Source organism: Hemitrygon akajei, chromosome 9 (assembly GCF_048418815.1).
Source record: "Hemitrygon akajei chromosome 9, sHemAka1.3, whole genome shotgun sequence".
Lineage (NCBI taxonomy): Eukaryota > Metazoa > Chordata > Chondrichthyes > Myliobatiformes > Dasyatidae > Hemitrygon > Hemitrygon akajei.
In genome coordinates this window covers 71706256-71728499 of record NC_133132.1, presented here as the reverse complement: position 1 = coordinate 71728499, position 22244 = coordinate 71706256, and the positions used below count along the sequence as shown (strand labels likewise).

The following is a 22244-nucleotide window of genomic DNA, read 5'->3' as shown; positions in this document are numbered from 1 at the left end:
GAATAACAAGCTTGGGAATAGAATATAATTTCAAAAGCTCTTCTCAGACATAAAATGTACACTGTGGCCACTTTATTCCATACACCTGCAAACCTGCTGGTTAATATAAATATCTAATCAGCCAATCATGTGGCAGCAGCTCAATGCATAAAAGCATGCAGATATGGTCATGAAGTTATTGTTATTGCTCAGACCAAACATCAGAATAGAGAAGAAACATGATCCAAGTGACTTTGATCAGGGAATGACTGTTGGTGTCAGATGGGTATCCCAGAAACTAGTGACCTCTTAGGATTTTCATGTACAAGTCTCTAGACAGAGAATAATGCAAGAACAAAAAAAGATGCACCGAAGGGCAACTCTGTTTGCAAAGATGCCTTAATAATGAGGGAGGTCAAAGGAGATGGCCAGACTGGTTCAAGCTGACAGGAAGGAGACAGCAATTCAAATAACTATAAGATACAACAGTGGTGTACAGAAGAACATCTCTGAATGAACATATCAACCCTTGAAGTAGATAGGCTGCAGCAGCAGAAGACCCACCGGGTTCCACTCCTGTACCAAATAAAGTGGTCACTGAGTGTAGAAATACAGCAATGAGGAAAAGTAACAGATCAGAAAACAGGCAGATGAACAAAATAATCTTTTAAAATCGCACTTCTAAAGATGAACAACAACTTACTGGCAGTTCCCAAAGAAATACAACTAAATACTTTATTAATAACACTTTTTCAATTAAAAATTACAATAAATGATCACCACAAACAATGAAGAAGCAAGCGAAGGCGAGGCTGACTCAATGGTCAAGACATGAAGGTGCGATGCAAAGTCGGAGCAAGGACGAGACAGTGTTGGGGTGTGTGAAGCTGAAACTTGGCGGTGGGGCTAGGCTCAGTGCATATCGATACGACAGGACCCAGGTCCTAATGCGAGGGACTACCGGATGTTTGGATGATTTAAATGCTGGGCTAGATGGATTCAAAAGGCTGGGTTTTGGGACCGGAGGCAAGGGTCAGGCCAGTTCTGCTTGCTGCTCCACAAGCTTGCTCTGCTCTTCGCTGTGCTAAGGCTTAGGCTGTGGGCCTCCTCCAGGCTTCGTGTCTATGGACTCACTTTCATTCTGAAGGTGTTGCTTGCTTTCATTGTTTGCACGATTTATGCTTTGTTTTCTCTCTTGGTACACTGGGTGTTTGTTGGTCTTTTTTTTTAATTGCTTCTTTTGATTTCTTTTTTGTGGCTGTCAGTAAGGAGTCGAATCTCAAGGTTGTATAATGCATACAGATATTTTGCTAATAAATGTACTTTAAACTTTGAATTAAATACAAAACTATAAAATTAGATATTTTGATGAGGAAGAATGAGGGAAGCTATGAACTAAATTGAACAATTTTAAAACAGGTACAACAATTACATGAGAATGAAAAGAAGTACATTTTCTTTATAGCTGGGGTTTCAGGAAACATGAAAAAGTGGTCATGTTAGTGTTATCAAAGATATGCTTTGGCTAGACATATTCAAGGAAAATTCCTTAAATCCAGTAAGCCTGGGACTGGCAGCTTTTCTAGACTAGAGTATTGAATCTTATACTGCATGTATTACCAAATGTAAAGAGAATATCAATGCAGAGGAGATTTATTAAAATATAAGAGGAAAATTTAGAGGGAAAGGTCAAAAATGCTCAGTATCTTGGAAGTTTTCAAAATAGAGGAGGAGAAAGATTCCAGGCAAAAGGCATTAACCAGACAACAGATAAAAAGCAAAGAAGCATTGTCAGGCACATTTTGGCAACAAATTGTGATGATCTGATGTATTGGTTGAAAACGACATTTCCGGATTGGAAATTGCAACAGGGTAGAACCAAGTGCATATCTTACTAAAAAAAAAAACAGGTTTACTTTGCTTTATCATTAGTTAAATTTGAATCTACACTACAAATCACAAGCTCCAGCATATGAAATATCTGTTACGTACCCCATAACTGGGTCACTTACCAGCAAAGATAGAGAGGTCCATTGAAGTCTGATGGTACTATTTTTAACAGTATTTATTGATAAAAATACCCAAAAATAACATCGATGCAAACATACAGATAATATACGTCGTCAATACTAAATCTAAAAGCGCGGGTATAATAATAAGCAATAAGAAATAGCTCTATCGTGTCCGATGGAAATATAAAAGTCACTCAAGTTCATTCAAGCTGCAGGCTGCAGCCTTTGGTTGGAGTCAAGAGAGAGAGTTTAAACTTGCCCATTCCTTTTATGATGTCAATCCCTCGAGAGTCGTTGGGGCTGATTTCTCCTTTGTGTTAGCTAAAGCCGTTCTTCCATGGCAAAGCCCACCAATTCCGAGGCAAATGGAAAAGGACGCACATGGACTTTCCACCGGCTTTCGCTATTACGCTGTTACAGGATTTCTAGCGTGTCTTCTGGTGTGTCTGAGGGGCTGTTCCCACAGACCCTCTTTTATCCCCACTCACGGGGTCTCAGATGTCAATCAGAGTGGAATGATGCCATCCCCCAACCAGCCCACGTTGCCTGAGGCTTCCACGAAGCACAGTACTCAATACACAATTCCGTCTCCAAGAGACATTGGCCGTTTCCCGTAGCTTTGTATCGCCGAGGGGCCAAGACATTCCAAACATCTCTCTCTCATTTCCTGGGTCTCCTGACCTGAATTAATAGCGATCTTGCGATTCTCAAAATGGAGGGGGCTACTTTGGGACCCTTCGACCCCTCAGAGTTGGGCACAGGCGTAACATATCTAACAAAATACTTCAAATTGCAGGAGGGAAATAGCTTAAAAACCTTTGCTTTTCAAGCCGGAAACATCTTATCAATTCTCACAAGCAGTGCATTAGTTAACACAGAGGAAGTTTAACTTTTAAATTTCCAGGTCCGGTTTAAAGAACATTTAAGTTTTAAAAATAATGAGAAACAATGGAGAAGTTAAAGCTTAAAAAGTTTAAAGTATGAGTTACATAAACATATGTGTCCATTATATATGGCCAATCTCATGGCCACAGAAAGACTGCATTTCAAATAAAGGACAATTCTATCATTCACTAGTAAATCGTCTGTAGTAACCCAAGATACAAATGTGAAGAATTCCCCTCATGTAGGGACAGATATAACAAGCTTTTTTAAAAAAAACTTTGCCCTTCAGGCTCTTCTGATCAATATAATGATCCTGTTTTGTAAGTCAAACAATAAAAAAAAGAAATGTGTCAGCAGCCACATTCTGACCAGAAACCAGTGTGAATTTAAAAACAAACTCCCATCTTCAAAGTCATATCTATTAAGCATTTTTGCATATTTTGCTTTCATAGACACCTAAAACTACATTATTGCAAATAAATAAATCTGCTGCTCTTGCTTGGCTATCTTTGGCCCAATTTCTTCATATCCTGGCCTTTGCATTAAATTATTCACATCTGCCAAATTCTACAACTGCAGTTAACCAAAAATATGTCAATCAACTAAAAATACTTTACTATGCAACCAAATAAGAAGATTATGCTAAAAGTATAACATAGAGCCCACATTAATAATGCCACAGAATCAATTCTTTTCAAAATAATAATCAAGTATAATAGAGTATGGGACACTGATTTTTTTGTAAACACGATATTTACTGTAATAGGAGGCAGATAAAGCTTAAAAGCTCATGAATAATATTTTTGTAAAATACACTGAAGAAACCTTTGCTCAATAAAAATAAAGCATCTTCAAAGGAGACATTAAATTAATAAAAAGTAATACATTAGTGTCATATCAGACATTTGGAAACTGAATTCATAAAAGAACTTTATTAATTTTCTTTGAAGTTATTTACAAAAGACAAGTTCAACTGACTATCTGTATATTTTGAATTATGATGTCTACATCCACTGTGCTAGCAAGATAAACAAACCAAAACCAATGACTTCACTGAGAGTCTAACTCAAGGCAAGTTTATTCTATGGGGTAAATGGCAAATATAATACAGGCATACAGCAGGAATGGTTTAGTTAAATTTGATTTTGATTTTTAGTTAAAAAAATAATTTCATTTGATTTTTCTTGCAATAGTGAAGCAAAATAATGACTCAGTAAACCTAGCTCTACATTTTATCAGCAACTATAAAAGAATGAAGGTCAAACTAGAAATGCAAAATGTTCCTGGGCACTCATCTAATGCAATATCTAAACAAAAACAGCAGTATGTTGCAATTTGTAGCTCTGGGTCGACTAAAGCACCAATTATATTGTACAAAGCTAGCATACTGTCAGAGCCATCACTGCAGGGCACTGCTGCTAAGGATAAACAATTGTTCAAGGCTACTCTTCACATTCCGAATAGCAGGATTTTACTGGACTGAATGGTGCATCAAATTTATTTTAAATGTACTTTTCAATTTGCTCAACATATTAACAACTTCCTCCAAAATAAAGGCAGATAAACTTATAATATAGAAAGGAAATTGGGATCATTACCTTTTAGGCTATGCAATAATTTATGTTCTCACCATGATTAAAAATAAAATTAGTACATTTGGAAGAGAATCCCAAGATCAGAAGACTACAACATAGCATCATTAAAATTTCTGAAATATTACTTGAATTAGTTTATAATGAGAAGATATCACATGAATATATCATTATAGAAATTACTGCTTATAAAACAATCTGATTTGTACATACCTTCTTCAGTTCTGGAATTTCTAGTTCGATGCAGTTCATCTTCTTCATTAATAGTGAACAAACCATGAAGCCTTGACTTTGCACTCGTCTTCTTCAACCTCTGTTTGCCAACAGTGGTTGAGCCCGGCATGCTGTTATGACTGTTGTTGATAATGAACCACTACAGCCACTGATACAGCAGCTTAATAAAATGGACTTAAAAGAGGACCACCACAAAGCTCCACACATCTGTGCATGTTGAACAGATTTTTTTTCAGGGTGAATGGTGACAGCTGACAAATATTAAATAATTAGTGCAGATTTCATGTTTACAGCTTCTCTCCTTTCATGTCTAATTAACCACTGCTTTAGCAGGTTATCTCTCCAGACTTTGACCTGCAGCAATGCTCACAATTAGATCCTGGTGCACGCCTTTCTCCTTCCTGCAGAAGCACTTAAGCCAGAGGAAAAAATGATGCACAAGAAAATAAAAAACACATCTATTAAAACAGTTGCCACAACAACAGTGACATACACAAATGCAAAGAATCTATAAATGTCCCATCAGCTGGATATCACAGCCTGCCTAATGCTGCTACTTCATTTCCAATGTTCAAACAATTTACGAATAAGCACTATTAAATTCAGGGCATTGCCTTTCCCTTCAGCCACAGCAGTTAGAGGAGAGGATAATGCCTGCATAAACAGCTGACTGCTGGACAGAGGCAGAATTATAAAAAGCTCAAGACATCACATATAAAGCAGCTGCTCAATATGTGAAAACACAACCTATACAAGACCACTAGATTTTTAAAAAAGCATTTCAAGCAAGCTACAATACAGTTCATTTCAACTTAGAAGACCAGCAAGAGTATATGAAATTCAAAGCATTAGTCTTACAATTTATGTTTAGAAAATCCAAATCTTGTGCGGTAGTCATATTGTTTTCCTGCCAAAGCTTAGCAAAATCAACTTCCAATCTTCCTAATGAGCTTTATCAAATACGACAGTACACTCAGTTAGTTTAAATCATAATCTTTACTCGCCTATAAGCTATATTTCTCGCAAAAAAATGTTAGTGTTAAGAACAATGAACTCGTGTTTAATAGTACTAATCTAATTAGGGCGTCACAGTAATGTAGCAATTAGAGTGACACTATTCCAGCTTGGAGCATCGAAGTTCAAAGTACAACATCGGCATCCTCTGTCCTCCCTGTGAAATGTGTGGGTTTTCTCCAAGTGCTCTGGTTTCCTCCCACAGTCCAAAGACGTACCGGTTAGTAGGTTAATTGGTCATTACAAATTGTCCCGTGATTAGGCTTGGTTTACATTGGTGGATTGCTAGTGGGTAGGCTCAAAGGGCCAGAAGGGCCTACCCTGCACTGTCCCTACAAATAAATAAAAATAAATAACCAAAAAAACCTAGCCTTCCAACCCAAGTTCTTTTAATCAAAATAAAGAAAAGCTTAGGTGTCAAAATATGTTGCATCAGTGAACTCTACTGAAATAAATTTTCTACTGAACATAGTGGTACAGCACAAGAATGTGCCTTTCAGCCTATAATGTCTGTGTGAGTCATGATATCAAATGAAAATCAAACCCATCAGGGATTTCCCTCACATTCATGTGCCTGTCTGAATGCCTCTTAAATGCCACTGTCATGCCTGCTTCCAACATTATCCCTAGCAATACATTCCAGGCACCGACTGCTCTGTAAAAACCTTGCCCTTGAAATTTCACTGCAAAGCCATGCTCTCTTGTATTTGACATTGCTATCCTGGGAAAAGCTACTCTATTTACCCTATTGATTCCGCTCATAAATGTATAAGCTTCCATCCAATGTTCCCTCAGCTGCCAATGCCCCAAGTTGGTCCAACCTTTCCTTCCACATAATACACTCTAATCGACAATATCCTAGTGAACCTCTTTTGCAGCTTCTCCAAAGCGTCCACATCCTTCCTGGACGGTGAAAACAGAACTAGACCAAGTTCATTAAATGCGGCCTAACCAAATTATACAGTGGATCCCCCACTTACCAAGGGTGAAAAACTGAGTACTGATTTTTTTGAAAAAGGCTCAAAACAGCATTTGATCATATTTAGCATCATTATGTAGTCAAACATCTAAGTGTGTTTGACAGTGGTAATTAGCAGAAATGAAGAAGTCACCATGGAAATACTTAAAAACATGACCAAAAGCTTCATCACAGCATTCTAAAGGGGACAGAAAGGCAGGAAGTAGAGAAAGGACATTCAAAGCTAAATACATTTCTGGTTCAATGCTGGTGACTAGTTGATGCACCATCAATAACTCTCGGAGACGTGAGGTGAGAGATAGGCTTTTATTAGCTGGAAGAGAGAGCACCATCAGCAGCAAGAGACCATCACACAACATCCTGGAGACTGAGGGAGGAGCAGTGCCTCCAATCGCCTTTATACAGGGGTCTGTGGGAGCAGCCACAGGAGCAGGCAGCGGTGGGGGGGGGGGGGGGGTGTCCAGACAGGTATATGTAGTTCACCACACTAGTGGCCTTGGGTCCCCAATTCTTTACACTATATGTTAATGATCTGCATGACAGAATTGATGGCTTTGTGGCCAAGTATATAGATGTTACAAAGATATATGGAGGGGCAGGTAGTGTTAAGAAAGCACAGAGTCTGTAGAAGCACTTGTACAGAAAGAGAATGAGCAAGGAAACGGCAGATGGAATACAATGTAGGGAAGTGTATGGTCATGCACTTTAGTAGAAGGAATAAAGGCATAAACTATTTTCTAAATGGGAAGCAAATTCAGAAAACGGGGGTGCAAAGGAATTTGGGAGTCTGAGTGCAGGACTCCCTAAAGGTTAATTTGCAGATTGAGTTGTTAGTAAGGAAGGCAAATGTAATGCTAGTATTCATTTCAAAAGAACTAGAATATAAAAGCATGGATGTAATGATGGGCAAGTCCAATCACAAACAAGAGAAAATTTGCAGATGCTGGAAATCCAAGCAACACACACAAAATGGAGGAGGAACTCAGAAGGCCAGGCAGCATCTATGGAAAAGAGTACAGTCGACATTTTGGGCCAAGACCCTCCATCAAGACTGGAAAAGAAAGATGAGGTTAGAGTAAGAAAGTGGGGGAAGCAGAGAAATAACCACAAGGTGATAGGTGAAACCAGGAGAAGGGAGGGGTGAAGTAAAGAGGGGGAAGCTAGTGAAAGTAGCACAAGGCTGGAGAAAGGGGAATCAGATAGGAGAAGACAGAAGGAAAAGGGGAAGGAAGGAAATGGTAATGGGAGGGGGGAGATTACCTAAAGTTCAAGAAATCTGTGTTCATGCCATCAGGTTAGATGCTACCCATATGAATATAAGGTGTTGCTCCTCCAACACGAGGGTGGCCTCTTCACGACAGTAGCAGAGGCCATGGCCTGACATGCTGGAATGGGAATAGGAATGGGAAGTGGAATTAAAATGGGTGGCCACTGGGAGATCCTGCTTTCTCTGGCAGATGGAGCATAGGTGCTTGGCAACGCAGTCTCCTAGTCTGTGGTGTGTCTCACCGATATACAGGAAGCCATGCCAGGAGCACTGGATACAGCAGATGACCTCAAAAGACACACAGGGGAACTGTTGCCTCACCTGGAAGGACTGCTTGGGGCCCTGAATGGTAGTGAAGGAGGTGGTGTCGGGGCAGATGCAGCACTTGTTCTGCTTGGAAGGGCAAGTGTCTTCCTTCCTACATCCATGACACTTCACATACTCTTGATTTTTTCCACTGACTTCAAGTTCCCTGGCCCTGATCATCTCATTTTCACTATGGATGTCCAGTCCCTATACACCTCCATCCCCCACCAGGCAGGGAGGCCTCAAAGCTCTCCATTTCTTTTTGGACTCCAGACCCAACCAGTTCCCCTCCACCACCACTCTCCTCCATCTGGCAGAACTTGTCCTCATTCTTAATCATTTCTCTTTTGGTTCCTCCCACTGCCTTCAAACAAATGGTGTAGACATGGGTCTCAGCTATGGCTGCCTGTTTGTCGACTATGTGGAACAGTCTACGTTCCAAGTCTACACCAATATCGCTCCTTAACTTTTCCTATGTTACATCGAGGACTGCATTGGTGCTGCTTCCTGAACCCATGTGGAGCTTGTCGACTTCGTCAACGTTGCCTCCAACTTCCACCCTGCCCTCCCCTTTTTCAATCACTAGAATTTTGAAGAATGCCGGTGGAGGGGGGGGGGGGGGGTGATCTCATTGAAATCTACTGAAAGTTGAAAGGACTGGATAGAATGGATATGCAGAGGATACATCCTCTGGTGGGGGTATCCAGAACTAGAGGGCACACTCATAAATTGAGGCTGACCCTTTAGAAAAGAGGCAAGGAGGATTGTTTTCAGACAGAGAGTGAATCTGTGGAATGCTCTACCACAGACTGCTGTGGAGGCCAAGTCTGGGGGTATATTTAAGGTGGAAGTTGACAATTTTCTGATCGGTCAGGGCATCAAAGGATATGACAGGTGTATGCAGTGTGTGATCAAAGATCAGTCATGATGAAAAATGGCAGAAAAGACTTGATGGGCTAAATTGCCTAATTATGCTCCTATATCTTATGGTCTTTTCTCCAGTGGGATCCCATCACCAAGCACATCTTCTCCCCCCTCCCCCTCACTTTCTGCTTTCCACAGGGATCACTCCTTCAGTGACTCCCTTGTCCATTCATCCCTGCCTACTGATCTCCCTCCTGGTACTAATCCTTGCAATTGGAACAAGTGCTGCACCTGCCCCTACACTACCATTCAGGGCCTCAAATAGTCCTTCCAGGTGAGGCAACACTTCCCCTCTTGAGTCTGTTGGGGTCATCAACTGTATCTGGTGCTCCTGGTGTGACCTCCCATATATTGGTAAGACCTGATGCAGATTGGCAGACCGCTTCGCTGTGCACCTACGCTCTGTCCACCAGAAAAAGTGGGATCTCCTGGTGGCCACCCATTTTAATTCCACTTCCTATTTCCATTCCGACATGTCAGTCATTGGCCTTCTCCACTGTCGCAATGAGGCTACACTCGGGATTGGAGTAACCACGCCTTATATTCCATATGGGTTGATGGGTAGCCTCTAACCTGATGGCATGTACATGGATTTCTCAAACTTCCAGTAATCTCCCCCACCCCTTCACCATTCTCCTGGTACTAATCCTTGCAATTGGAACAAGTGCTACACCTACCAGTTCCCTCTCATCATATCGCCTCTCTCTGGTGCTCCTCCCCCCTCGTTTCTTACTTCCACGGCCTTCTGTCCTCTTATCAGATTTCCCCCTTGTCCAACCCTGAATCTCTTTTACTAATCAACTATCCAGCTCTTAACTTCACTCCCCAACCCCCCTCCCAGTTTCACCCCCACCTTGTGTTTCTTTCATCACTCCCCCCAACCTCTAACTCTGACTCATCTATTTTTTCCAGTCCCGACGAAGGGTCTCAGCTTGAAACATTGATGCATTCTTTTCCATGGATGCTGCCTGGTCTTCTGAATTTCTCCAGTATTTTGATGTAATGATGGAGCTTTATAAAGCATTGACCAGACTGCATTTGAAATATTGTGAGCAATTTTGGCCCTGTATCTAGGAACGAATGTGCTGACGGTGGAGGGGTCCAGAGGAGATTCACAAGAATGATCCCAGGATTGAAAGCGTTAACGTATGAGAAGTGTCTGATGGCTCTAGGCCTGTACTCACTGAGATCTAGAAGAATGAGGGGCAATCTCATTGAAACTTACCAAATATTAAAATAATCAGATAGAGTGAACGTGGACAAGATGTATCCAAGAAGTGGAGAGTCTAAGACTAGAGAATGGAAGATAATCTCTTTATTCGCTGATGAGGAGCAGCTTCTTTAGTCAGAGGGTATGAATGGAGCCAAGTCATTGGGTACATTTCAAACTGAGGTTAATACGTTCTTGATTAGTAAGGACATTAAATGTCACAGGGAGAGGGCAGGACAGAGGAGCTGAAAAGGGAAATTGAATCAGCAGAGCAGACTCAATGAGATGAACAGCCTCATTCTGCTTCTATGTCATGTGTATCCAGAAATGACATTTGACCTGCTGAGGTCTGCCAGTTTATTTATTGCTCCAGCTTCCAGCATCTGTGCCTTACATCTCCTCTTGAAGTTGAACAAGGTGACCTTGAAAGAGTAATGGAATTAAGTGTTCAATCCTGTGTCAAGAGGATTGCAAGAAATTTGAACAGTACAGCTTTAGGAAAAATATATTCATGATTTTAATTGCATACCAAAAAACAATCTTGCTACCTTGCTAAATTGACTACATATTACTAACAGAAGAGTTAAAATGCCAAAATTGGCATACTTTAATTTCCAGTTAGTAAAAGCTTCCATTAATTACAAATACTACCAGTCTCATTACAACTAAATTTATTTAAACTAGTTTTGTAACACACTATTTGACACCTCATTTTTCTGTACATATAAAGGTCAGAAACAGTAATTGGCAGCACAAAGTTAGGGGAAGCTGATACAGCAGTAAACCACCACCTGCTCCCTTTCTAATCCTCATAACATCCTAAATTGGAACTAAATTCCTTTTTCTTTCTATGATCACTGGGTGTTACAATTTGCTGAGCTAGGTCATGCTTACCCCTGACCGTTGGTTTATTGGAGAATTACCAGCTTGAAAAAGTAATCAGCCCCCAAACCATGATTTTGATCAAATTAACTGAGAATTTTTATTTGTGAATCACTTGCTCCTTTTTAACAATAGAGCCTAAAATAAAAACAAGGATAACTGTAAGGCATAAAAAACTAAAAATTCAAAAACTGAAATGTCAGCACTTCAAAAGTATTCATCTCCCTTTGCTCAGTATTTAGTTGAACTACCTCTCACAGCTATTAGAGTCAGAGTTTTTCTTGGATAACTTTGCACAATGTGATGGAGTAAGATTTGCCCATACCACCTTACAAAGTTGCTCAAGCTGTGCCAGGTTAGTTGGCAAGCAGCAGTGGACAGCAATCTTGAGGTCTTGCCTAAGATGTTCAATGGACTTCCGGTAAGATGGCGACTGCTTAGCTGCTTCGAACTTTTGCTCCATCATTCTTTCTATCTTTGCACTACATGTCTCCATTCTTAAACCTTAGTTAGGTATTTTATTGGGTTTCTTTTACTTGCCTGCAAACACATCTATCTTATAATGTCTAGCAAAAGTGCTAAAACCGGGAAAAAAGAAATTTCTACGACTTTGCCGGTTGACATTCTCGCTGCGTTGGAACAGCATCGACAAGATATTTTAAAGGAATTTAGAATTTATTTCAACCAGCTGGATGCCAAATTGGATCGGATCAACGCTAGAGTGGAAGAACATGCTGAACATTTATCTCGCATCGACTCAACTTCTGAAGATTTAAAACGCCGTGTTCTTTTTTTCGAGACTCTATGCTCCAGCCTAGAGGAAAAGAATTGTAAACTTTTTTCCAAAATGGTGGATCTTGAAAACCGTAGCAGACGTTGTAATCTACGAATTCTTGATTTGCCAGAGGCCACCGAACAGGGCTCTCCCGTGGAATTTTTTTCCGATTTTCTCTGTGAGATTTTTGGGAAAGAACTTCTTCCGACTCCACCTGAGCCTGAAAGGGCACACAGGATCTACGTTCTCCGTGCAAATCTGGGTTCCCGTCCATGGCCGATTATTTTATGCTTTCATCAATACCAGGTGAAAAACCGTTTGATTATGGAGGCACGCCGCAGAGGTACTTTTGCGTTTCAAAATACAGTCATTCGTTTTGTGGAGGATTTTGCCCCCCAGGTTCTGAAGATGCGTGCTGAGTTTAAAGGTGTAATGAAAGTGCTTTTTGATCGTGGTTTCAGACCCTCCCTTCGTAATCCAGCCGACCTGCGAATTACGCTTACTACTGGAGAATGTAAGTGGTTTAAATCAGTGAAGGATGTTGAGGCATTTGTTGGAAGTCTTCCGGCCAGCCCATCTCATTAGGAACCCGGTCTGACCTTCTAAAATGGTGGATAAGTACTTCTCGTAGTAAAGCTATTTTTTCCGGACTCAGACTTTTCTTGAATAATTCAGACATTATTTATTGAAATTCTAAGGGCTGTACACAATCCCTCCCTGGACTTGGTGCATTTTTTCTAAATAGATAATCCGAGTTTAATGTTCCCCTGCGGACGTTTAGATTGTACGTGTGTAATCCATTTTATTCTTGTATAACTTTATCTATAGAGATCTACAAGCGACTTTAACTTGTTTTGGAGGTTTGGAGTTTTTATTGAAGGCCTCCCTGTTGGTTGATTCATAGTTTAAGTTTTGCTCCCTTTTTTCTCTGTAAATGGTTGATAAGTACTCTCTTCGAATCTACAATTTCCCCCTTTTCTCCCTCCCTTTTTTTTTCTTTTAATCTTTTATAATTTTTCGCGGGTAGGTTAGTTTTGGTTTTCTTTTGATTTTCTTTGTATTAAGTCTTATACTTCTGTTGAAGTTGTTCCTATTTGTAATTATGTTTTCTAGTGCATAAACTAGCTACCATTTGCTATAGTATTTATACGGAACTGTTGTTAACGACACAGAACTGGAAGTCATACTTGGGTTAATTTTTTTGGTAGAGCTAGCTGCTTTTTTTGGTAGCCGTCTAGTTTTGGGTTGCAAGGGTGGGGCGGGTTCTCCAGTTCCAACACTACTCACTGTTTCCTTTGTTACTCAGGACGTTTCTGTTTTGATTCTACAAATCTATGTTTACATTTTTGCTCCCAGACTGTTTTTGTACTGCTTGACCTTTTATATACCTGCTGCCTTCTACGCACTAACAATTGATCATGGTTAATACACTTAAATTTGTGAGCTGGAATGTAAAGGGATTGAATCACCCTGTTAAAAGAAGGAAGGTCTTCTCACATATCAAACAACTCAAAGCTGACATTGCTTTCCTTCAAGAAACTCATATTCGTTGTTTTGATAACTCCCGGCTTTTGTCAAAGTGGGCGGGTCAGCATTTTCATTCATCCTTTGCCGCCAAAGCTAGGGGGGGTCTCCATCCTTATCAATTCAAATATTCCTTTTGAACTTCATAATAAGATATCTGATACAAATGGCCGTTTTATTATTGTTTCTGGTAAACTATATAATACTAAAGTTGTACTAGCAAACCTGTATGCCCCCAATTTCGATGATGTTAATTTTTTTGAACGTTTTTTCTCCTCACTACCAGACTTAAACTCATACTCTCTTATACTGGGTGGTGATTTCAATTGTTGGTTAGATCCTAATTTGGATCGATCGTCCTCTGTTACTAGACCACCTACTAAATCTGCCTTAGCTATTCAATCGTTTCTCTCTAATTATGGTATCTGATATATGGCGTTTCCTTCATCCTACTGAGAGAGATTATTCTTTTTTTTCACATGCTCACCATACCTTTACTAGAATTGACTACTTCTTACTCGATAATCAACTCATTCCATTTGTCTATTCTTGTGATTATCAGAGTATACTGATTTCTGTCCATGTCCCAATTACTCTGTCTTTAAATTTTCCTGGTCTCCCTCAGAGGAATAAACACTGGCGGTTTGATTCGACTTTATTATCGGATGATGATTTTCTAAAATTTATTAAGGATCAGATAATCTTTTATTTTAACACCAATACATCATCTGAAATGTCATCCCAGATTGTCTGGGATGCCATGAAAGCATATTTGAGGGGCCAAATAATCTCCTATACAGCAAATCTTAATAGAAAGGCCTGTGCAGATTGATTAGACCTCATTAATCAGATTAAAGATTTGGATCAACTGTATGCTCAAACTAAGAACCCTGAACGATACAAGAAGCGTGTAGAACTTCAAGCTAAATTTAACCTCCTGTCTACTCAACCTGTCGAACGCCAACTTCTTGAAAGTAAGAGTCGCTTTTATATCCATGGCGACAAATCTGGTAAATTTCTAGCCAATCAGTTGAGGCGTTCCAAAGCCAAACAACATATTACAAAGATCTGGAAGGAGAATGGTGACCTTACCTCGGATCACCTAGAAATCAATAACACATTTAAAATTTTTTACTCTCGACTTTATTCCTCTGAATCTTTGAATGACAATATCTCTGTTGACCATTTTTTAAATAATCTGAATATTCCTTCGCTTTCATCTGATTTTAAAGCCAAACTTAATGCGCCTATATCATCAGAAGAAATATCTTTTGCAATTTCTGCATTGTCTTCAGGGAAATCTCCTGGACCTGATGGGTTCCCCGTAGAACTTTATAAATCATTCTCTTCACTTCTCTCTCCTCAGTTACTCTCAGTATTATCTGACTTGTTTAGGTGTGGCCAATTGCCACCCTCCTTTAATGAGGCATCTATTATTCTTTTATTAAAAAAGGGTAAAGACCCAACAGAGTGTTCCTCGTATAGGCCGATTTCTTTGCTTAATGTTGATGTTAAAATCTTGGCCAAAGTCTTGGCTTATAGATTAGAAAGTGTTATTCCCTCTATTATTTCCGACGACCAAACTGGTTTTATTAAAAACTGTCTCCTTTTTTTTAACATGCGACGCCTATTTAACATTTTATATTCACCTCCAACTGGGATTCCTGAATGTGTTATTTCCCTCGATGCGGAGAAAGCATTTGATCGTATAGAGTGGAACTACCTTTTTGCAGTTTTAGAAAAATTTGACTTCGGTCAAAGTTTTATCTCTTGGATCAAATTGCTGTATTTGTGTCCTACTGCCTCCGTTTTAACTAATTTCCAGAAATCCCAGTTATTTAACCTCAAACGTGGCACCCGTCAGGGATGCCCTTTAAGTCCCTTTCTCTTTGATTTGGCTATAGAACCCTTGGCGATAGCATTTCGAAATTGTCCTGAACTGACCGGGATTTGGAGAGGGGGTGTTGACCATAAAGTTTCTCTTTATGCCGATGACTTATTACTTTTTCTTTCAAATCCGTCTACATCCTTACCTCCAATGTTTTCACTTCTTGACCAGTTTAGCCAGCTCTCTGGATATAAACTTAATTTACATAAGAGCGAACTTTTCCCAATCAATACAGAAGCACAAGAATTAACATTTCGTGATCTCCCTTTTAAAGTAGTTCATAATCAATTTACTTATCTTGGGATTACAGTCACAAGGAAGTTTAAAGATCTCTTTCATGAAAATTTTGCCAATCTTTCATATACTAGTAAACAGAGTCTGTTACAATGGTCACCTCTTTCTATGTCTTTGGTAGGTCGTATTAATGTTGTTAAAATGTATGTTCTCCCTAAACTTTTATATTTATTTCAATCAATCCCAATTTTTATTCCTAAATCTTTTTTTGATTCCTTAGACTCTATCATTTTGTCATATCTGTGGAAGAATAAGCGCTATAGAATTAATAAAGGTTATCTCCAAAAATCTAAAATGGAGGGTGGCATGGCTTTACCTAACTTTCGTTTATATTATTGGGGAACCAATATACGTTGTGCTACCTTTTGGTCTTTTTTTCATGGCCAACCCGAGTGCCCTAATTGGGTGGCAATGGAGTTGAGCTCCACTAAAGAATTATCTATCTCTGCACTTCTTGGCTCTGTACTTGCTAGTAGTTTGTCCAGATTAATAGTTAATCCTCTTGTTAGACACACTCTGCGTATATGGGCTCAGTTTAGGAAATTTTATGGTTTCCATGGTTTTTCCTTTTCTAGCCCTATCTTACATAATCACCTTTTTTTACCTACTATGTATGACTCAGCATTCCATGATTGGTATAGGAAGGGCATTAGACATTTTGAAGATCTTTTTATTGATAATCGCTTCACTTCTTTTCAACAGCTCTCTGCTAAATTCAATCTGCCCAATGCTCATTTTTTCAGAATCTCCAAATTAGACACTTTATTACTCCTTTAATCCCTAACTTCCCTGAAATGCCTGAGAAAAATGTTATGGACTTATTTCTTTCTATTAATCCACTAGGTAAAGTTTAATATCATTTATTCGTGATAAATTAGCAGCCTTACGACGTGCCCCTGTGGATAAAATTAAAATGGCATGGGAGCATGATTTAAATACCTCCTTATCTGATGAGACTTGGGATTCAATTCTCAAATCGGTTAATTCAACCTCTCTTTGTGCTCGCCATTGCCTTTTACAGCTTAAGATTGTTCATAGAGCCCATATCTCTAAATCTAAATTATCTCGATTTTACCCTAACATCAGTCCGCTTTGTGATAAATGCAAAAGGGGCGAGGCCTCTCTCATTCATATGTACTGGCTTTGTCCTAGCTTGGAGAAATTTTGGAAAGATGTCTTCATAACGTTATCACATATTCTGAGTCACCACCTAGAACCTAACCCTTTAATTGCTTTGTTCGGTTTCTGGGGTGAGACAGATTTACGTCTGAGTTCGACTAAGTGTCGAATATTATCTTTTGCCTCTCTCCTGGCTAGACGTTTAATCCTCCTTAGATGGAGAGATGTTGCCCCGCCCACGCATGCTCAATGGCTTAACGATATTATGGCCTGCTTAGACCTTGAAAAAATTCATTATTCAGTTCTTAATTCGGATTTAAAGTTCCATAAGGTCTGGGGACCTTTTATTGAGTACTTTCATAACCTTCCTCTTGACTAAGGTTTTTTTTCGGTCCCTTGCTTTCAGCTCCTTTTTTTTGTTGGTAGTAGGCATTAATATCTTCTGTTGCTAAGTGTATTTACAGTTTTGGGGGTTTGATTGTCCTGATTTATTTTCTCTATATTGTGTTGTGGTTGGTCTGGAGTTTTTTTTGTTGCGGGGCTTGGGGAGGATACTAATTTTACATGTCTTCAATTTGGGTGCTTTCTCAATTATCTTTCTTTGTATCATATTATTATTGTATGTTTATTTTTGCACTGTATTAATGTTCATTTTGATCTGGGTTTTTTTTTACCTGTAGCTATGTAGAAAATGTATAAAAAAACTAATTAAAAACAAAATGTTCAATCAGGTTAAGTTCAGGACTCTGACTGGGCCACTCAAGAGCATCAATTTTCTTCGTTTGGAGCAACCCCATGGTTGCTTGGCAGTGTGCTTTGGGTCATTGTCCTGCTGAAAGATGAATTTCCTCCCCAGTCAAGTTTTCTGACAGAGTCTAGCGGGTTTTTATCCAGGATCTGTGCACTTAGCAGCATTCATCTTCCCAAAATCCTGACGAGATTTCCAGTCCTTGCTGCTGAAAAGCATCCCTATAGTACGATGCTACCTCCATCATGCTTTACAGTATGGATGGTGTTACCTGGCTGCTGTGCAGTATTAGATTTATGTCACATGTATCACTTAAAAAAAAGTAATATATCTTTGCCTGTAAAGACTTTGCAAAGTGACCCTTGAGAAGATACTGTAAAAATATAGAAGGTCTTATGGTTAGGTGAGACTTAAGTGGAACTTTTTGGCGTCAACACCAAGCCAAATTAAGTCCTAACTATTCAAACTTTACCTGTAACTTATTACTTAAAGTCCCTATAACATGTTTGTAAATTTTATCTGGACTCCTTCGAGTTTATTAATATCTTTTCTGTATGCAAATAACCAGAACTGCACACAATACTCCAAATTCAGCTTTTACAATTTCTGATATAACTTCACCATAACATCCCAACTTCTGTACTAAATGCCCTGATTATGACCCGCTATGCACAAAGTCATGTTGACTATCCGTAATCAGACCCTGCCTATCCAAATACTTATGTATCCAGTCCCTCAGAATATCTTCCAATAATTTACCCATGACTAAAGTCAGGCTCACAAGTCTATTATTCCCCTGTTTATTCTTAAAGCCCATTTCAAATCTATTTCAGAGTTCCAGCATCATCTTTTTGCTCTCCAGAGCCTCTTTCATGTCCTTTCATTTACATCTCCTCCAGCCAAATCATCTGCTAATAATACATTTCCATGCCCTCACACCATCTTCCAACTTTTGCAATTTTCACCCTGCCAGCTCCTGTCCATGAAATTGACAGCAGAAAGAATATTTTGCTTTTTTGAAATAACCTTTGTCCCTTCTCTGAAGGTTCCAGAGTGGGAAACTGCCAACCTGCACAATGGACACTCCTACAAACAACATTGTGTAGTGAATGGATTATCTGTTTTAGTAATGTTGACTGAAGGCTAACAATTGTCCAAATAGATTACCCATGTACTTTATATTGCCATGGCACTCTACACCCATCAGAGAGGTGGTTCCGTGGTTCTGGTTATGTATCTTATGAAAAGACACAAATAGAAAACAGAACAATACATGCCCTTTGGCCTCTGCTATATGTGCCAAACAGGATGTCAAATAAAGCTAAATCTCTTCTGGCTGTACATGATCCATATACAACCAATCCCTGCATAGCCATGTGTTTATCTAAAAGCCTTTTAAATAATGATTGTATCTGCTTCCACAGGTACCCCTGGCAGCCTCTTACAAACACCTAACAACAGTCGACATTTCAAGCTGAAACCCGTTATCGGTACTAGGGCGGGGGGGGGGGGCAAAAAGCAAGAGTAAAAGGTGGGAGGAGAGAAGGAAGTAGTACAAGATGGTAGGTGATAGGTGAAACTGGGAGAGGGGGAGGAGTGAAGTAAAGAGCAGGGAAGTTGAATGGTGAAAGAGATAAAGGGCTGGAGAAGGTGGAATCCAGTAGGAGAGGGTAGAAGACTAAAGAAGAAAGGGAAGGGGAAGGAGCACCAGAGGGAGGAGATAGGCAGACAAGGAGATAAGGTGAGAGAAGGAAATGATGAAGGGGTGGGGGGGGGGCAATTACCAAAAATCCGAGAAATCAATGTTCATGCCATCAGGTTGGAGGCTACCCAGATGGAATAAGGTGTTGCTCCTCCAACCCAAGTGTGGCCACATTGCGGCAGTATAAGAGGTCATGGACTAATATGTCAGAATGGGAATGGAAAGTAGAATTGAAATGGGTGGCCTCCAGAAGACCCTGCTTTTTCTAGCAAAATCTACATCGGGTCTCACCAATATACAGGAGGCTATATCGAGGGCACCAGGTACCGTAGATAACCCAAACTCATCAGGTGAGGTGTCACCTCACCTGGAAGGGCTGTTCTGGGCCCTGAATGGTAGTGAGGGAGGCAGGTTTGGCACTTGTTCTGCTTGCAAGGTTAAGTACCAGTAGGGAGAGACAATTAGAGAACGGAATCACCAGGGAGTGATCCCTGCAGAAAGCAGAAAGTGGGGAAGTGGCAGATGTGCTTGGTGGTGGGATTCTGTTGGAGATGGTGGGAGTTGTGGAGAACAGCATGCTAGAAGTGGAGGCTAATGGGGTGGTAGGAAAACTACCCATTTTGACAGGAAAATGAAATAAATCTAAATGTTAGAAGACTTCAATGTTCTGGGTGTCCTACTAATCCACAAGGCTTGTACAAAAGCTCAGCAAATAACATTATGGTTTATTGTTAGAATGACTGAATACAAAAGTCACCAGATTACACTTCAAGTATACAAGTCATTGGTGAGAGAACATCAGTACTACTCTGTACTCAGTACTGGTCTCTCTCAGTAAGGACTTTAATGAATTAAAGCAGTTCACTAAAGGTTTACTAGTGCAATACCTGGAATGGACAGGTTGTCAGGATGAGAGGTTGTACAGGCTAGACTTTCTACTGATAGAATTTAGAAACATGGCTGAAATACAAGATCCTGAGGAATCCTGAAGGATGAAAATTTAGTGGTGTTACGTAGGAAAATGGCATTGAGGTTAAATTCAGATCACAATCTTACTAAATAGCCATGACAGCTCAAGAGACCAAATGGCCTACTCCTAGTTCATGTTTCTGTGATTTGACAGCATCATTTAAAATCATGAAGAGTATAGCAGTTTGAGAGCTGTTCCTATTGATGAAAAGACCAAGAACTAGGGGGCATTAAATGTGCTATGGATTTTGTTCTTTTTCTCTCCCATTATGGTTAGAGTCTAGATAACATTGTCAATGGAATAGTGAATGTTAATTCAACTGCAGCATTCAGAAGTGGACTGGACAGGAATATGAAAAGAAAGAATTTATGGCGATAGGGAAAAGGCCTAGGACTGACCTATTTGATCTCACATGAGCTGGTATGAACTCCACAAGCCAAATGGAATGCTATGCTATAAGCACTGCAATTTTATAACACAAATAAGCATTTGAAGAAATGCAAACATTAGCATCAAGTTTTGTTGGACCTGAAACTTTTCAGTATTTAGAAAATACTTTGTTCCATCCTCCAATTTAGCCTTGTATCTAAAAATCAAAGATACTGATTTGAGATATTGAGATATTTGAGATATCTCAATATTGAGATATTGGAAAGCGGCCAGTGAGTGAGTGGGCCAGTGAAGGAGTGGAGATTTGAGGTTTTGACTCAATAGGCTTCGATGAGAAGAGGCTGAGGACGAGCTTCACTCCAAGTGAGGTAAGGCCGGGTAAATTCCTTTCAAAGGAGAAAGTTTCAAAAACAAGTATTGGGTAGGTCATGGCAGCTGAGATCGGCCCCGTGGTTTGTTCATCCTGCAGCATGTGGGAAATCAGGGATACTTCCAGTGTCCCTGACGACTATGTGTGCAGGAAGTGTGTCCAACTCCAGCTTCTGGCAGACCGCATTGAGCGTCTGGAGCTGTGATTGGATTCATACTGGAGCATCCGCGATGCTGAGAAAGTCGTGAATAGCACGTTCAGTGAGTTGGCCACACCGCAGGTAAAGGCTACACAGGCAGAAAGGGAAGGGGTGGTCACTAGACAGCATAGCAGTAGACAGGTAGTGCAGGAGTCCCCTGAGGTCATCTCCCTCCTAAACAGATTATACTGTTTTGGATACTGTTGGGGGAGATGTCTCATCAGGGGAAGGCATCAGCAGCCGAGTTCATTGCACCATGGGTGGCTCTGCAGCACAGGAGGGAAGGAAAAGGAGTGGGAGAGCTATAGTGATAGGGGATTCGATTGTAAGGGGAATAGATGGGCGTTTCTGCGGCCGCAAAAGAGACTCCAGGATAGTACGTTGCCTCCCTGGTGCAAGGGTCAAGGATGTCTCTGAGCGGCTGCAGGACATTCTGGAATGGGAGGGTGAACATAGGTACCAAGGATATAAGTAAAAAACGGGATGAGGTCCTACAAGGTGAATTTAGGGAGTTAGGAGATAAACTAAAAAGTAGGACCACAAAGGTAATAATTTCTGGATTACTACCAGTGCCACGTACTAGTCAGAGTAGAAATAGGAGGATATTTCAGATGAATACGTAGCTTGAAAAATGGTGCAAGGGGGAGGGATTCAAATTTCTGGGGCATTGGAACCAGTTCTGGGGGAGGTGGGACCGGTATAAACAGGACGGTCTGCACCTGGGCTAGACTGGAACCAATGTCCTAGGGGGAGCGTTTGCTACTGCTGTTCAGGAGGCTTTAAACTAATGTGGCAGGGGGAATGGGAACAAGTGCAGAGAGACAGAGGGGTGTGAAATGAGGGTAGAAACAAAAAGTAGTAAGGTGAAAAGTAAAAGTGGCAGGCAGGCAAATCCAGGGCAAAAAGCAAAAAGAGCCACTTTTCAACATAATTGTATAAGGGCTAAGAGTGTTGTAAAAACAAGCCTGAAGGCTTTGTGTG

At 40.2% G+C, this 22244-nt stretch overlaps 1 protein-coding gene across 5 annotated transcripts in view; it reads right to left on the bottom strand.

Annotated features, from left to right (window-relative positions):
- map7b (microtubule-associated protein 7b) overlaps nt 1-22244 on the bottom strand; it is a 160529-nt gene that overhangs the window by 111146 nt on the left and 27139 nt on the right. The window contains exon 1 of one of the 5 annotated variants that reach the window (XM_073056296.1): nt 4682-5261. The exons of 1 other annotated variant lie outside the window; for it this stretch is intronic. In XM_073056296.1, the coding sequence (XP_072912397.1) occupies nt 4682-4811 (130 nt within the window). In that variant the 5' untranslated portion in view covers nt 4812-5261. Of the gene's footprint in view, nt 1-4681; nt 5262-22244 lie in introns of those variants that run through there. 3 more of the 5 variants (XM_073056297.1, XM_073056299.1, XM_073056301.1) reach the window with 3 other exon arrangements.